Source organism: Pinus tabuliformis, chromosome 9 (assembly GCF_031772625.1).
Source record: "Pinus tabuliformis cultivar Carrire ecotype Pingquan chromosome 9, CPIR1, whole genome shotgun sequence".
Lineage (NCBI taxonomy): Eukaryota > Viridiplantae > Streptophyta > Pinopsida > Pinales > Pinaceae > Pinus > Pinus tabuliformis.
The window spans coordinates 1,905,510,475-1,905,530,164 of NC_142307.1; the positions used below are offsets into that span (position 1 = coordinate 1,905,510,475).

General features: G+C 31.7%; 1 protein-coding gene across 1 annotated transcript; it reads right to left on the minus strand.

The window, feature by feature from the left end:
* Positions 1-5,038: 5,038 nt before the first annotated feature.
* On the minus strand, positions 5,039-7,678 carry LOC149156553 (putative aquaporin PIP1-4). The gene is made up of 4 exons (XM_089438281.1): positions 7,234-7,678; positions 6,836-7,131; positions 5,656-5,796; positions 5,039-5,459 (listed from the first exon to the last, which is right to left on the minus strand). Exons 1-4 carry the CDS (start codon positions 7,565-7,567, stop codon positions 5,364-5,366), a joined length of 867 nt encoding a protein of 288 aa, XP_089294407.1. The 5' UTR covers positions 7,568-7,678; the 3' UTR covers positions 5,039-5,363.
* Positions 7,679-19,690: the final 12,012 nt, after the last annotated feature.

Below are 19,690 nucleotides of genomic sequence, written 5' to 3' on the forward strand. Positions count from 1 at the left end.
AAATGTTGGATGTATGACCAAATGTATGACTTACTTGATTACAATTTATCTAGTGCATGACTTGTCAGAGTTATTGTTGCATCGTATAGGGTTATATGGATATGATTTATCTAATCAATGACTTAGTGAAATTATGATTTCTCTGATGTAAGATTTATTTCTAGTATGAACAACAAAAATTGACATGTGGACACTGAACTTAATAAACATAATGTTTAAGATCATGTATCTATATCTATTTTGTGGTTATATATACGCATGGATGAGAACTAAACCACAGATTGGAAAGAACCGTATGATACCTAGGATCTACTATTCCATTGGGGAAGGTTGAGATGACCAATGAGGAAAGGTACGATATACATTGTTCTATTACATTGGTATCTACTTGATATGCACTCTTATGACAAGAGTAAAATGCAAATGACAGGTGGCAAGACAACCTGATTGGATTATTCAATGGCAAGTCCAATTAGCGTTGTAGTGTGGTCCGTGTTAAGGCGTTGACCCTAATTCTGATGGATTTGGTATTGATGATGGAAATGTTGGATGTATGACCAAATGTATGACTTACTTTGTTACAATTTATCTAGTGCATGACTTGTCAGAGTTATTGTTGCATCGTATATGGTTATATAGATATGATTTATCTAATCAATGACTTAGTGAAATTATGATTTATCTGATGTAAGATTTATTTCCAATATGAACAACAAAAATTGACACGTGGACACTAGGCTTAATAAACATGATGTTTAAGATCATGTATCTATATCTTTTGTGGTTATATATATGCATGGATGAGAACTTAACTATAAATTGGAAAGAACCGTATAATAACCAAGATCTACCATTCCATTGGGGAAAGTCGATTCTACTATTCCATTGATGGGAAGCTATGTCATTGTCTGACTTATCAAATTTCACTGCTATAACTCCCTCTAGTTTGCTATGCTTTCGAACTCGAACCTTTTTATTCTGACTTCGGGACGAAGTTTTTTTTAAGGATAAATGTATGTAATGCTCCACTTAAATCTTATCCTGCAAATTTTATTAATATTTACATTATCTGAAAATATTGAGAAATATTAGTCTAATATAAAATTCATGATTTCTATTATTCAAATTCCCAACTTACCTTCTCAAATTGAATCTTAGGTAGAATATGGTCTCCTTCCATTATTTCAAATAATATATATATTCATCTCACATTTCTCAATGTACCCTCACATTTACTAGGGAGAAGACATAATCCTCTCCATTTAATTACATCCCACATTACCCAATATACCCTCATATTTACTTGAGAGAAGACATAGTGTTCTTCACCTAATTATCAATATATGTATTTATCTTACATTCCCCAATGTACCCTCACATTTATTTGGAGAAAACACAGTCATCTCCATTTAATTATATATATATATATATTCATCTCACATTCCCCAATGTATTTTCAGATTTATTTGGGAGAAGACATGGTCTTCTCCCATTAATTTCCCAATTTTATATTCATGTTACATTTTCAAATGCACTCCCAACTTTATTTGAGAGAAAATAAGTCCATTGTAAGAATGAATGAGAAATTAATGACATTATAATGAGAAGTGGTTGGGATGGATAAGAGAAGGAAGGTATAAAAATGGAAGGGGGAAGGGAGAAAAAGAGCGAAAATTGTTAGGTCTTGCTTATGATTGTGGAGTTGGTTGTGATTTTAGATTTGTTGTGACTTTAAGTACCTGTAGAAGTTTCTTGAGTTGTTAAGAGGAGGGAAATATTGTTCATCTTGGTCTGGATCATTCATCTTGAACACACACTACATCTGGTTGGACTTGGGCTCGAAGAGCTAGTGAACCTGTGGAAATTTCTTGGGCTAGAAATTATTTCCTAGTTCGTTGAGAGCTAAATCCAATTGGGTCGGTCAAGAGAAGTATTCAACAAGAGCAGCAACTCAAACGCATCTCCACCAGCGACCGGTACATGTATTTTTTTTTATAGATTACTCAGATAAATTTATTAAAATGAAATGTCCTCCACAAGTTATAAAAATTAGAATATAAATGGTAAAATTTTATTTGTCTAAAAGTCTTGTAAAAAATTAAACTATTGCCTCTTATTGCATTTAAATTCATCAGAAACAAATATGTTAAAAAACCCTAGGATAAAGTTCTTACAAAAACTTAGGGAGCATATTTGAATCCATTTCGAGCCACATGCCAAAAGATCCAAAAACTTCAGATTTCCATCCAAAGAGTAACACACCCATTAATAACTATAAGCATAAAAGCAAGACATGTCCTACCCTCATATAGAAGTTCAAAAAACTAGGCTACCAACCTGCTTGAATTGATAAGAGGCGCTGCTAAACATAAGGAGTCTCACAATTGCAAGAAATGTTTGATGTAAAGATGAAAACTCTCATGGGAGTAATCATTGTTAATACCAAACAAAGCACAATGCACCACGTAAAATCTAGAGACTTGAAGTCGAAACTTATTCAAAGCCTAAATTTATAGCAAGTCAAGAAAATCACTACTTATTTGGCATCCAATCATGGTAGTCAACAGGAGTGAGGGTAAAAATTCCAATCTCTTTTGAACGAACTTACCCACTTCTGCCCAAGATTAACATCCTACCAAAATTTTCTTCACCTTCTCCATCATCAAAAATTAGTTTTCACTACTTGAACTTAATAATTATTGAATGTGGATGGGTGCATGAGTCATGAGATATAACCACCTACTACCAAATGTATGAAGCCTTAAACTTTTATTCTCACTATTTCCTCCTTCCCTCGACCTTGAACATTCACAATAAAATATGACACCTACCAAATGTTTGAAGCCTTAAACTTTCATTCTCACTATTTCCTCCTTGTCTTGACCTTAAGCATTCACAATGGAATATGACCTTTACATGAAAAAATCTTATAAAAAAAATGAAATATAACACTAACATGGAAAATTCTTAAAAAAAAAATATTTAAAAAACACGTTGACCACAAAGGATAAAATATATCTATGTATATACATAAAAACTAGTCTCCTAATATTCATTACATAGATCAACTCTCTCTAACCTATTTCCAAATTTAATTAACCTTTATACTTATAATACAATACATAAGTTAATTCATTTCAAATTTCTATTCAAGTTTCTGTTTTAGATTATGCATTGTGAACAAAAAAATATTTAAAAGACTAGTAACTTTCTAATTTATAGCTAAGTTAATTCATTCCGAGTTTCGTTCTAGCTTATGCGTCGGGAACAAAGGAATATTTAAAAGACTGAGAACTTTCTACTTTATAGCTTATGCATTGTGTACAAGGGAATATTTAAAGATTAAGTAATTCTAAAATATCGGATATTTCATAAGGTAGATTTTCTTGCAAGGTAGTCTTTTTAGATGTAGGAAAAACATTATTAAAAGATGGAATTCTTATTTCCAAATTAGAATAACCTTGTACTTATATTTACGATACATAAAATTTTATTCATTTCAAGTTTATCCGTTGTGCACATGGGAATTTTTAAAGTCTAAGAAATTTCTACATTGATTTTAAAATTTCAGATATTATTTATAAAGTAGTTTTTCTAAGCCATTTATTAAAAAATATTTTATTTTATTTTTATTTGAGAAACTAGTTAAATTCATGATTTAATTCAAATTATTTTTTAATTGAAACTATGAAAAAGGACTTTGGAATTTTTAAAATAAAATATTAAAGTATTATAATTTAAAAAAAAATATATATATATATATATTATAATATTATAATTTATTTATTATATAATTATAATTCAAAAATAATATTAATTATTTAATATTTTATAATAACTTCATATAATAAAATTATTATTATCACTTTAATTTACATAATTTGAAATGGAGTTGTTTATAATGCGATTTTTTAGAGATTCCGGCGGAAAAAATTGAGATTAAATCTTGATTTGTTGCACTGAAAATGGTTTTTAAACTGTATATTTGGATTCAGCACCCTGGAAAACCCCTGGGACGTTTTCATTGTGCAGAAACTAGCTATCAAACTTGCGATTCCAATAAATTCCTGCAAGATTTCTACCGAAAAAACCCGTCGAAAAGACTTTTAAAAAATAGCGTTAAAAACAACTGCATTTGAAATTAAATTTAATGAGAAATATTGAATCTAAAAATAACTTAATATTGTAAACACATTGTTAGAGCAAAAATATATTTATAAACTTTTTAATCAATAGTATCAGAAGAATCTATAAGTTTGAGCAAAGAGACATTCAAATAACACAGAATCAATCATCAATCTTCTCTATAACATTGGAATATTATAATATTTCTATAATAATATTATAATTTATTTAAATAATTCACAAAATAAATATTAATTATTTAACCTTTGAAAAAAATGTTAATAAGCTTATTAAAAAGTACAAACAATTTAATATATTATGCTCAGAACACTTTATCCCTTTTCCCTTTTGGAATGAAAATTTCACCTGACCAAATTTCCACTTTCCTCATCCAACCAAATTTCCTTCTTCACTTTTATCACAGCTGGATATTCAATATCTTTATCCTTTTTATAGCTAAAATATTCGCAATATAATTATGGAAGTTACAATATATATATAAATTATCACTTGTTATTTAACTTGCCAAAAAATGAAATGAAATTTACCTATTAAATTAGCATTCAATGTTGTAAAACAAAAATATATTAATAAACAATAATTTTTTAGCATTCAATGTTATAAAACAAAAATATATTCATAAACAATAATTTTTTAATTAATAATATCAGAAGAATCTATAATTTTGAGCAAAATCTCATTCACATACCACAAAATCAATCATCAACTATCTCTATAACTCTTAATTTTATAAAAAATAATATTCGCCCTATCTTATGGTTGGTACGTCGTCTTGAATACAGTCCGTTCACTGGCGATAAAGTGAGGTCCGGCTCAGACCGTGGGGTGGGTTGGGTTCATCCTTTGTCGTTATACAGCGAACCATCATTATTTATCAGATAAGATCAAATCATAGAGTCCAACAATATTCAACCACACTGGCTATAACTTCCATTAAAAAAGAAGATAATGACGAAATTTACAGACAGACCCACTGAGTGCAACAAGCAAAGAGTCCATTATTTTACAGTGGCAGGAATAATACACTCCACTGAAGCCCACGAGAGCAGAATCTGCCAGTGGCTTCCGCTGGCCTAAATCACACTTAAAACATAATATATGGATATCATCCATCCTGTAAAACCATTTATCAGACGACAATACACATGCGTTAACAGACCTCTCAGCCTTAAAGTTTAAGCCCCCTCTCCAATATGCTGGGCTAGGCTGGGCTGTTTCTAGGAGCGAGTTTTGAAGGGAATGGCACGAATGATCATCTGGTGGTAAATAGCTGCCAAGCCAGCGCCCAAGAATGGACCGACCCAGAAAATCCACTGTCGAAGATTGAAAAACAAGAATCAGAAAATGAGAAAATAATACATTTCTTATCATTCTATTATCCTTAACCTGAAGATTGAATTACACTGGCTGGTTCCAAACGTCTGAATCTGAGAGAAAAATCAAAACTTTGACAGAAATCTAAACTCAAAAATACAAACAGCTACGAAATCTGTAACAATTCATACTCACATGGTCATCCCAAACATGAGACTTGTTGTAGATGATGGCAGCTCCCAAGCTTCGGGCAGGGTTGATGCCAGTTCCAGTGATGGGAATTGTGGCAAGGTGAACCAGAAAAACTGCAAACCCTATTGGAAGTGGTGCTAGCAGCTGCAAAAAACAAATTGAAAAGTCAGTTAGATGCTTATGGTCTATATGTACCAGAGCGGCAAAGCATTTATTCTGGTTTAACCCGAAAAGACACAGAGTTTTGGATGTATATCGGTATATATCCAAACAATATAAACTATAAATATTGATCATCCATTTTCTTTAACCAATTAAGATTTGAACTTTGAATTTCAAAGTTTTACATATTACTTTATAACAAAGTAATAGACAATTAAGCTACACCCTGTAACTACATATTGATCATCTATTTAGAAAACTAAATCTGTAACACTAAAGTACATACATTATTACAGTGTCTTAATCAGAATTATATCAGGTAGTTTGCCAGAATAATGGGTATCCTACTCACCTAAGTTCAAATCCCAAATTCCCCAACTGACATGTTAATCTCTAAGACAAGTTTTAGCTTTAATGTATCATAGAGTATAGGCTTGAACCAACTCTCTTGCCTTCAAGCCCAGTGGAGAAAAGCAGGTTTCTTACCTATTCCCAAACCCCATGCCTACTGACATGTTGAGCTTTCAAGACAAGCTATGATGTGGTAAGAGTATTATTGCAATAGTTTCTAGCCTAAGAAAAACACTCAAATAAGTATCACTGTAAGCTGATCTAGTATAGCGTCTTCTCTCTTTACATAGGTGCTGACATGTTTACACAGATATCCAACTGTGCATATACCAGGCAAGAAATACAGTGATAGGTGCTGACATGTTTACACAGATATCCAACTGTGCATATACCAGGCAAGAAATACAGTGATAGGTGCTGACATGTTTACACAGATATCCAACTGTGCATATACAGGGCAAGAAATACAGTGATAGGTGCGGACATGTTTACACAGATATCCAACTGTGCATATGCAGAGCAAAAAATACAGTGATAGGTGCTGACATGATTACACAGATATCCAACTGTGCATATACAGGGCAAGTAATAGAGTGCATCTTTGCTTATTTTAAAGAAAAGGGTCTTTTCATATGGATCGCTTATTAAGAAAACTAAGCCTACTACTTACAGGAACGTGAGAATCCCGGGCGCTTCGTTTGGCATCGGTAGCAGAGAAAACGGTGTAGACCAGAACGAAGGTTCCCACAATCTCAGCACCCAAGCCATCTCCCTTGGTGTAGCCATGAGCCACAGAGTTAGCACCTCCACCGTCCGCTTGGTACTCGCCTTCCATGAAGCCCTTCACAACACCAGCGCCACAGATGGCTCCCAAGCACTGACATATCATGTAGAACACAGCCCGGGGCAGAGACAGCTTTCTGGCCAAGAACAGCCCAAAGGTCACTGCTGGGTTAATGTGACCACCTGTAACACAAATACTATGCTGTTAAAACCCTCAGTGACAGAACCTTAAGCTCCCCGGGAACTTTTCGGGCAAGCTAAAAGCCAGAAAAGAGTAATTATTACCTGAAATACCGGCTGTGCAATAGACGAGACAGAAGATCATTCCCCCAAAGGCCCATGCAATCCCCTGAATTCCAACAGATCCAGTGCAAACATTGTCGGCCCTCTTGACACCCATGACCGTGAGGATCGTGATGTAAAGAAACAAGAAAGTCGCCATGAACTCCGCAATACCCGCCCTCCAGAAGGACCATGACGCCAACTCCCCGGGTTCGAACAGTGGCGCGGGACCAGGCTCCTTGTAATCCTTTTCCCTCGTCTGTGCCGAAGTCCCCAGCGGCTGCCTCTCGGAATACTTGTTCGCCCCGAGCTTAACGTCTTCTTCTTTTCCTTCCATTTCAACACAAAGAACCAGAGGATTCTGAGACTGTCTGAACTCAGTCGAAACAAAGCTAAAATAGTGCAGAGCAGCAAATGCAGAATGAATGAATGTGTGATGGCAAAAGTGAGCAGATCCCGCTACTTAATAAGGATTGCGCGCTGATTAAACGACGGGCAGACGTGACAAATAGGAGATGGCCAGGCAGGCATGGTCGGTCAGGCAGTGGGACCCATATTTTACTAAACCTAATTTTCCCGTGTCCTTTGCATCTACTTACACCTTTTCTTGATACCGTCCATTCCCAACGTCTCTCTCTGGATTCTTCCACCAAGTCCCAACGTTCAACTCAGTGACACTGTTTTTCCGCAAATAGTCTTTACCTGCATCCATCCAAGTACTCTGCTACATTACAGAGCATTAATATTTTGCAATTTGAGTGTACATCATTAAATTTAAAATCATCATTAAATGTTTTTAATTATACACATATTTGTATTTAGAAGACGATGTTTTAGTTAGACAAAATCTAAATTAAAAAATTTGGTTTATCTCTTGCTCATTAGACTTACTTAATGCAATGCAAAGTGGCTCATTTTAAAATATATATAAAAACACATTTTTAGCCCAATATTTTTTTTTTCCACTGAAAAAAAACAAAACTTTTTATTAAATTGATAAAAAATTTACATTGCAAATGCTGTAGCATCACTTGTCATCCTGTGAGACTATCATGACTGTTTTACAAAAAATTACAGCCTTAAGCCAGAGCATATTCCTTTAGAATGCTGAGACTGTCTCTGTTTTCCCTGCATTTAGTTCCTTTACGGCTGTAAACTTAAACAAAAAACAAAGCACTTGTCAAAAATGGATACCGTCAAAACACGGGTCTCCTCATCATAGAGGAAAAATTTTTAGCCCAATATTTTGTTGTCAAGTTGTTTGAATAATTATAAACTCTTACGTTTTTTATTTCTTTTATTTTTAATCAATACTCAAGCAAATTTTTAGCCCAATATTTTGTTGTCAAGTTGTTTGAATAATTATAAACTCTTACGTTTTTTATTTCTTTTTTTTTAATCAATACTCAAGCAAAAAGTTATTGAAATTTTAAGTTTGAATGGTAAAATCTTTATAATTTAAATGCTCTAATTTTTCAAGTTTGTAAATGTACTCATTTTAAATATATAAAAAATTACAATATATTTAAAATTACAATTTTTCTCAAAATTTTATTCTTTCATAATAAAAATTCCAAAGAGCAAAAAGGAGCAAAAAGTTATATGGCTGGTTCAAATTAAACATTAAATTTAATAAAAAAACACTCAATATTTGTTCTTATTTAACCATCAAATATAAGTAATTTTATCATTGATTCTTAAAACATTAAAAAAATTCCAAAGAGCAAAAAGTTATATGGCTTGTTCAAATTAAACATTAAATTTAATAAATAAACACTTAATATTTGTTCTCATTTAACCATTAAATATAAGTAATTTTATCACTTGATTCTTAAAACATTAAAATAATAGTTTAATTGAAAATGTAATCATATTTTTCTACACATACATATATATGGTGAGTTGGATTGAAGTATGCTCTAAAATTGATTTTATTTGGATAAGAGTTCATTTTTCTAGGACATAAAGGAAAGGCATATGGCAAGAGTGAAAGTGTGTGCCCTTAAAAACCACTAGCAAATAATTCCTTGCATAACCGTGATGATTTCCTTGAATAACAATGATGACTCAATTTGCATTTGAAAATAGCAAACAGTGATAGTTATCCCCACTACTGATTTGACAACTAAAATTATGATAAATTTTCTCACTTGTATTTGAAGATAGCAAAGAGTAATAGTCATCCCCACTATTGATTTGACAACTAAATTATGATAAATTTTTCACTTGTTAAATACATAGTAAATTATTAAAAATATTATTATTAAATTAGTGGTAAGTTAGTCATCCCAATATGACATTTTTAAAATATTTTGAAATAATAATTTTTATTCAAATAATATAAATCATAATCAATAAAAATACTCTCTATTAATTAAGATTGAGTAAACAAATTACGATCATTAAATATACTTTATTAATTAAAACTTGATGAATATCAAAGTTCATTAAATTCATACAAACAGCCTACTATATATAATACTTAATCTCCATAATATTTAAATAATAGACAAAATGAAAATTATTATACAAAAATGTGGTGCAATGTAATTATGAGATGTTTTGGCTTTTTTCATTAAAATTTAACAATATTATTTTGAAAGTAATTGTGATTCTGTATTATTTAAAATATATTTTTTAAATTTAATATCTAAAAAACTTATATTATATTCACATACACAAAACTCAAACTTATATTATATTCACATACACAAAACTCAAACTTATAATTCTATAATACTTTTACCACTTAAAAAACAAACAAACAAAACCTCTATTATTTAATAATAATAAAAAATTCGCGAATGAATAAAAGTGCTCACCAACCTTATATAATGCTTTGATTCCACCCATGCGCACTCTAACATTTGAAAAAAAACAAGAAAACATTTAATACTCTGAAACTGATGATCAGAGTCCATGCCTTAAACCCCAATTACAACATTAATTCCGACATTCGTCCTGAGATTAATTGTTTAATTAAGCGATCCCGAAGATTAATTAAAAGAAAAAACCATGCTTCCGACACTAATTAACTTAGAGACTCCCCTGACACAAGGAAACGGTCCCACCGCCATCACGAGAACCGCCCAACGTTTAAAATCTTTATGAGCCAAAGTTATTTGACAATCCACGACGTGTCACATCAAATGACAGCGACGGCCCCGTATTACCGTAGGCGATGGTTAACGTTCAGACAAATGCTGGCTTCTCCACAAAGAATTCATGGAAAAAGGCCGCCAGCAGTAGCACCATAACATGGGTGGGCCCGGGAAGCGCATGCCGTGGGCTTCCACCCTCTGGTCATGTGACAGTCGGTAGCAACAAGTGGCTGGCAATTATTTTCATAGTTTTCTAAAAGGGATTCATGACAAATCATTACGGACCACATCATTGGGAGCTACAGATAAGCCTCGGGGGCCGACTGACTGGCTAGCTGGCTTCCACATTCCGGACATAAACATAAAATAAAATAAAAATATATAATGAATAATGGTCCAGCTAATGACACCATATTTATCTCTACAATAATCTAGTACTAATATATCTCCATTGAATAAAATAAAATAAATATTTATTGTGTACTGCGCTCAATCTGTCCAGATAACAAAACAATATTTGATTCCCCCCAAATCCGGCGATAACGCTAAAGTTGGCGCAGACACTTTAAAATATCATTTTAATTTTTTCCCGGATAAGGGTGTCACGGAATTTTAAAGTAACATTGCATTTTCTAAATGTGAGATGCATTTAATTTTTCATTAATGTTACATCATTTAATTTATCATTAATGTTAGATGATTGTGAAATGGACCCTCAAAAATGAAAAAGCTGAAAATGTGTGTGTGCCGTGCCTAAAAATAATGTATAAAGATAACCGGTGCCAAATTAAAAATTTGGTTGAATTATTAACTATGGCTTTTCCATATTTGTGGATAAAACATATTGAGATTCCTTTCTTTTTCTGTTACTAGACCACGTACCTTAAAAAAATACCACACATACTTGATATGATCGTTAGAAATATATTAAAGTTTAGAGTAATCGAATAAAGTTGAGTTATAGATGTGGCTGTTGTAGTAGGGTAGGGACCATCCTTGCTTCCAAAGGAGAGAGGCGCTGAATTATGAATGGAGTTTAAAAAGAATTATTAGAAAAAGATATGTGCTTTTTTAATTATTATTTATAAATATAGTTAAAAAGAATTATTGAATTTTATTTTGGATTTATTTATAATTATTAATTTAATTTGAACGATAATAAAAAACTTTTATATAAGAGTAAGTTGAATTGTCTGAGTTATAATAAAGAATTAAATTTGTAAGTTCAAAGATATTAAGTTTTTCCATGTTTTAAGGATACTAAATGGGCAAGTTACACCCTTACAAATATGGCTTTTAGATTAAGCAAAGAAATATTAAAGAATTTTCCTAAATTATTTTCTAGATTCATGATTAATGTCAACATATGCATGTAACTATGTTTTACATTCTCTAAGACACATATGTCAATTCAACAAAGTAATCATATTTTATTTAGCCAGAGGCAAGATTCAATGTATATGGCATCCCCACACATGCCACCCTTAATGTGGCATCGACGATTTGAATCGTTGGGAGTCTTAATGTAGGAGGAAGGTGGAATTATAGCTCATGGGAAACACTAAAGTGACCACTCATGTAACTTTGGTGGTTTTTGTTTGCAACTTTGTTGGATATTTTGGTAAGCCTTCTTATTAGAGCTTTCTTGGGGTTCTCTAGTGTTTGTGAGGTTATTTTCAAGCAGATCTTTATCTTGGTTTGGCGCTTTATTTATAGGCTCTAGAATGGATCTTTGTGTCTGATAGCTTGGGTTTTTACACCTAGTTCACAACTCTAGTAGCCAGGGGTTTGGATTTCTCATCCTTTTTATTTAAGCTAAACTTCTTCTAAGAGATGCTTTGAATTTTCAAGTTTGGGTATTAAAGGAGCTTTTTAGGGAAGTATGACTTTTCATAAAGGGGTCCTTAAGCTAACGGAGAGAGACCATTATGACCTTGTTTTTTTCTCATGTTTGGAAAGTTCTAGTTCGTCCTTTTATATTTGTTTCTTCTATGGCTCCCTTTTGAGTGTTCGTTTTTTTTCCTTTTTTGTAAAATAAAATTATATTCATTCTTCCAAAAAGTTATGTCTAGGTAGTTTATGCATGGCCTAGTCTGCCACTTGGGAAACTAGACCAATGACAGTGCACTAAGTTCTTATTTTTCAAAAGTCTTACTTCATAAATCCAAAAAAAATTAATAGTACAGCTAGGTCTAAAAATAACATGTTTTGTCTGCTTGGGGCGGCTCAATTGGCAATGGTTGTGGAAATGAAGTCTCATCGAACCAGAAGTCTTGGGTTCAAATCTTGTGCTATCCCCCCGATCAGGGTTGAGAAGTTGGACATGATGAAGATGTAGTCCTACCAAGCTTACAAAAAAAACAAGTTTAAACCATCTAACATTCTTATACTTACAACCATGGGAAAAAATAAAAGGTAGCTAAACTAAGAAAATTGCATGAGAATTATGTTGAGTTAGATGGCTCCACCTCAGAGTGTCCACAGCTTTGGGGAGGGCATAAATGAACTTCAATTCTTTCTAGATGCTTGTTTGATTCCCTCACCTAAAGTTGCAACTCGTCTAGTTGTAATAAGATATTGTCTTTAACATTGTGGTGCTCTAATAACACCTTAGTCAGCAAGCATTTCATTTGCCAGTATTAATCAACCATATGTAGATATTGGTTCTCTCGGCCCCTCGAATTACCTATTTTTGGGATCTAAGAAGCGACAACTATCACGACTTTCGAGTCTAATAGAAAACCAGGCTCCCCCACCACCTCTTGCTCCATCTCCCAAATTTCGTGTTGGATGCCAGGTGGAGTGTGGTAACTATATTGTCAAGCAGATGATCTAGTCCAATATCAAGCTCTAGAAGCACCCCGCACTTTATAGCATGTTACCCCTTGCTGAAAATAAGTGTAAGTGAGTTGATAGGGACTCTTTGGGATCATACATCTAGGAGGCTCTAAAATCCAGAGACAAATCGTCATTAATAGAACTGATTTGTAGTGGATTTCATTGCACCATAACCTCATGTGGGATCAAACTCCATAATTATCCCCTGCACGGTACAGGAAATCGAAGTGGTCCGAGAACTATTTGTAATAAAATCCATTATGTTGTGTACAAAAAGACCTTCACCCACTATTAACGATGGAGGGTGTAATGGCACATGCCCTCCTATCATAACTCAATGGGATAACGACCATGCACCTTCCCACTTATCATATTGTTAATCACCCCTTATGAGGAACCTTTGAATGTTTGTTGCGTATACTATGTTTGGGGAATTATGGGAGATTTGTGATATGGATTATAGAGAGATTTAGGAATGCATGGGGTTTTGAAAATGCATGAAGACTTCATAACTGGTAGAAAAACGTTCATATTCTCACTAACAAAAAAGTTTCATAAACTCGAGTGTCAATGCATTTCTCAAAAAGTAGTGATAATGGACACCTTCATGTAACAAAAAATGCAAATTTAGGTCTAGAAGTTGAATACTTAATGTTGAGGAATATGGTTTGTAATCTTTAGAAAGGTTCCAAACTTTTGCAGCTTCTAGCTTTATAACGTCAATAAATTTTGCCTTAAACAATGCCAAGGAAGAAAAATCATAAAAAACCAATGCATCTAATTCTTGAAAATATAAATTTGGGTAATTAAAAATCACAACCTATTAATGTTGACCAAAATAATTCATTAGTTAGTATTTCTTATATTATATAATATGATTCTATATTTAAATATGTTTTTTAAAGATTACATCTATAAAGACTTTTTAAAATCTTTAAAAAAATATTACACAAATTACTTAATAATTATATTTGTTTTCATTAAAAAAAACATTTTATATTATTATATTTTTTAATTTTATATTATTATATTTATCAATTTAAGTTATTATTATTGGAAAAAAATACTACAAATCCAATTTTGGAATAATCCTCACTGGATGTAAAATATGAAAAAAATAATATTTAATTTTAACTTAAAGATATGAAAATAATAATAATTCTTATATAAAATTAAGAAAAATGTATAATATATCATACTAAATTGTTTACTAAATAAAATCTAAATAAAACATTCACTTAAACTTCATAATAAGTTTGACACAACTATATATATATATATATAATTCCATAATAAATTAAGAAAACTAAATAATCTATTAAATTAAATCTTTACTATATAAAACATACACTTATACTTTATAATAAGTTTGACATCAAGAACAACCTTAAAAAACTAAAAGTAAACTATATACCCTTTTCTTTATAAAACATATCTTTAAAATTCTTAATAAGTTTTACACCGAGTATAACCTATATATATATATATATATAACAAAGAAAATTATCATAAGTTTGACACCAAGTTTAATTTAAAAAATTATAAAATAAAATAATCTAATCTAAATTTATAATAAAAATAGACACAAAAAGTAAATTAGCATTTGCACCCAAAGTGCAAAGGCATGCAGATAGTGTTTTGGATTTTTTTTGACCCTTCAAATATATATACAATAATATTTGAAATATAAGGGGAAGGATATGATGGTTCGATAATGAATATTGAGTTGAAGCAAGCCCAACAACAAAAACATCAGTGGTTTGAGAGTGCCCACCCCGGTTTTGAAAACCTGCAGTGAGGGAAGGAAACACCGAAGAGAATAGAAAGTGTATATGTTGTAAAAGTAAAGTAGAGTGTATTTTTCGGATAGTGAGTTGTGGCATGTTATGTTCCAATAACATGCGGTTGCTTGTAATAGACTAATAATAGGTGATTGTTTGTAATAGACCATCAATAACAAGTGGTTGTTTGTAGTATATGGTTGTGTGAAAGAGGATCATATCGTCTCCTTAAAAATATTTTTAAAATGTAAAATATATAAATAACATAAAAAAAATGAAAACATGCAATATATTTTACTATAACAAAGTAAAATGTTACAACAACTAAAATCCAAATTAAAAAACATTAAAAAACAGTTATTTCATGTTCTTTGTTCATAAGGTTGTCAATCGAACGAGAATTATGTGAAACAACTTCAGAGTTCTCTTATATTTATAATAAAAAACTAAAATTGTAAGTCTAAGGATATTAAGTTTATCCATGTTTTAAGGATACTAAATGGGTAAGCTACACTCTTACCAAGATGGCCTTTAGATTAAACAAAGGAACATTTAGGAAAAGGGGAATATTTTTCCTAAACCAGATTCATGATTAATGTCAACATATGCATATAGCCATGTTCCATGTTCTCTAAGGCACATATGTCAACTCAACAAAGTAATCATGTTCTATTTAGCAAGAGGTGAGATTCAATGTACACGGCATCCCCACACATGCCACCCTTAATGCGACATCGGTGATTTGAATCTTTGGGAGTCTTAATGTAGGAGGAAGGCGGAATTATAGCTCATGGGGAAGCACTGAAGTGACCACTGATTAAACTTTGGTGGTTTTTGTTTACAACTTTTTTGGATATTTTGCTAAGCCTTCTCATTAATGGATCTTTTGGTAACCCTTCTCATTAATGGCTCTAGAATGGATCTTTGTGTCTGATAGCTTGGGTTTTTACACCTAATTCACAACTCTCGTAGCCAGGGATTTGGATTCCTCATCCTTTTTATTTAAGTTAAACTTCTTCTAAGGGATGCTTTGAATTTTCAAGTTTGGGTATTGAAGGAGCTTTTTAGGGAAGTATGACTTTTCATAAAGGGGTCCTTAATCTAACAAAGAGAGACCATTATGACCTTGTTTTTTTCTCATGTTTGGAAAGGTCTAGTTCGTCCTTTTATATTTGTTTCTTCTATGACTTCCTTTTGAGTGTTTGTTTTTTTCCCTTTTTTTGTAAAATAAAACTATATTCATTCTTCCAAAAAGTTATGTCTAGGCAGTCTATGCATGGCCCGATCTGCCACTTGGGAAACTAGACCAATGACAACGCACTAAGTTCTTGTTTTTCAAAAGTCTTACTTCATAAATCTAAACAAAATTAATTGTACAGTTGGGTCTAAAAATAACAAGTTTTGTCCACTTGGGGTAGCTCAATTGGCAATGGTCGTGGAAATGAAGCCTCACTAAACCAAAAGTCTTGGGTTCAAATCTTGTGCTATCCCCCTGATCAGGGTTGAGAAGTTGGACATGATGAAGATGTAGTCCTACCAAGCTTACAAAAAAAAAACAAGTTTTAACCATCTAACATGCTTATACTTACAACCATGGGAAAAAGTAAAAGGTAGCTAAACTAAGAAAATTGCATGAGAATTATGTTGAGTCAAATGGCTCCACCTCAAAGTGTCCTGGGCTTTGGGGAGGGCATAAATGAGCTCCAATTGTTTCTAGATGCTTGTTTGATTCCTTCACCTAAAGTTGCAACTCGTCTAGTTGTAATAAGATATTGTCTTTAACATCGTGGTGCTCTAATAACACCTTAGTCAGAAAGCATTTCATTTTCTAGTGTTAATTAACCATATGTAGATATTGGTTCTCTCGGCCCCTCGAATTACCTATTTTTGTGACCTAAGAAGCGACAACTATCACGACTTTCGAGTCTAATAGAAAACGATGCTCCCCCACCACCTCTTGCTCCATCTCCCAAATTTCGTGTTGGTTGCTAGGTGGAATGTGGTAACTATACTGTCAAGCAGATGACTTAGTCTGATATCATGTTCTAGAAACACCCTGCACTTTATAGCATGTTACCCCTTGCTGACAACAAGTGTAAGTGAGTTGATAGGGACTCTTTTGGATCATACATCTAGGAGGCTCTAAAATCCAGAGACAAATCATCATTATAGAACTGATTTGTAGTGGATTTCCTTGCACCATAACCTCATGTGGGATCAAACTCCATAATTATGCCTTGCACAGTACAAGAAAACGATGGAGGGTGTAATGGCACATGCCCTCCTATCATAACTCGGTGGGATAAGGACCATGCACCTTCCCACCTGTCATATTGTTAATCACCCCTTACGAGGAACCTTTTGAATGTTTGTTGTGTATATGTTTGGGGATTTATAGGAGATTTGTGATATGGATTATAGAGAGATTTAGGAATGCATGGGATTTTGAAAATGCATGAAGACTTCATAAGTGGTAGAAAAACATTCATATTCTCACTAATATAAAAGCTTTATGAAATTGAATGTCAATGCATTTCTTAAAAAGTAGTGATAATGGACACCTTCATGTAACAAAAAATGCAAATTTAGATCTAGAAGTTGAATGCTTAATGTTGAGGAATATGGTTTGTAATCTTTAGAAAGGTTCCAAATTTTTGCAACTTCTAGCTTTATAATGTCAATAAATTTTGCCTTAAACAATGCCAAGGAAGAAAAATCATAAAAAACCAATGCATCTAATTCTTGAAAATATAAATTTGGAAATTAAAAATCACAACCTATTACTATTGACCTAAATAATTCATTAGTTAGTATTTCTTATATTATATAATATAATTCTATATTTAAATATGTTTTTTAAAGTTTACATCTATAAAGACTTTTTAAAATCCTTAAAAAAATTATTACACAAATTATTTAATAATTATATTTGTTTTCATAAAAAAAATTATATTATTATATTTATTAATTTTATATTATTATATTTATCAATTTAAGTTATTATTATTGGAAAAAAATACTACAAATTCAATTTTGGAATAATCCTCACTTGATGTAAAATATGAAAAAAGTAATATTTAATTTTAACTTAACTTAAAGATAAGAAAAGAATAATAATTCTTATATAAAATTAAGAAAAAATATATAATATATCATACTAAATCGTTTACTAAATAAAATCTAAAATAAAACATTCACTTGAATTTCATAACAAGTTTGACACAACTATATATATATATATTAATTAAATTTCATAATAAATTAAGAAAACTAAATAATCTATTAAATTAAATCTTTACTATATAAAACATACACTTATACTTTATAATAAGTTTGACATCGAGTACAACCTTAAAAAACTAAAGTAAACTATATACCTTTTACTTTATAAAACATATCTTTAAACTTCTTAATAAGTTTTACACCGAAAATAACCTATATATATACTTCAATTTTTTTATCATAAATTTGACACAACTATATATATATATAAAAATAAATTCCATAATAAATTAAGAAAACTAAATAATCTATTAAATTAAATCTTTACTATATAAAACATACACTTATACTTTATAATAAGTTTGACATCAAGTACAACCTTAAAAAACTAAACTATATACCTTTTACTTTATAAAACATACCTTTAAACTTCTTAATAAGTTTTAAACCGAGAATAACCTATATTTATATATATACTTCAATTTTTTTTTATCATAAGTTTGACACCAAGTTTAATTTAAAATAGCCAATAATTTGCAAAAATAACCAATAAGCAGTGGGATTTGAGAGCAAATTCTTCCTATACCTATGCCCCACACACTTTATCTGCCGTAGATTTGGTTGCCATGACCAATACACTTTATCTGCCCTAGATTTGGTTGCCATTAGTTCCTTTCAGCTGTTGTGAGAGCCAAGCCATGGTTCTAGTGAGTTCCGATGATAACTTTTTTGATATTCACGTATAAATTACTATGATAGCATCGTTCCAGACTTTGCATAAACGTCACAAAGGGTTGGCTATGTGTTGTGTATGCTTCTACTATAACATAGTTTACACTTTAATAATTTGAACGAAAAACATTACAAGCATACCTTCACATGTACCATATATCTCCACCTTACAGATATTTTCCTAAATTATTTTCTAGATTCATGATTAATGTCAACATAGGCATGTAACTATGTTCTACATTCTCTAAGATACATATGTCAATTCAACAGAGTAATCATATTTATCAATAAATATTTTATTTAGCAAGAGGCAAGATTTAATGTACATGGCATCCCCACATATGCCACCCTTAATGTGACATCAACGATTTGAATCTTTGGGAGTCTTAATGTAGGAGGAAGGTGGAATTATAGTTCATGGGAAACGCTGAAGTGACCACTCATGAAACTTTGGTGGTTTTTGTTTGCAACTTTGTTGGATATTTTGGCAAGCCTTCTCATTAGAGCTTTCTTGGGGTTCTCTAGTGTTTGTGAGGTTATTTTGAAGAAGATCTTTATAGTTCCAATCTTGGTTTGGTGCTTTATTTATAGGCTCTAGAATGGATCTTTGTGTTTGATAGCTTGGGTTTTTACACCTAGTTCACAACTCTAGTAGCCAGGGATTTGGATTTATCATCCTTTTTATTTAAGTTAAACTTCATCTAAGGGATGCTTTGAATTTTCAAGATTGGGTATTGAAGGAGCTTTTTAGGGAAGTATGACTTTTCATAAAGGGGTCCTTAATCT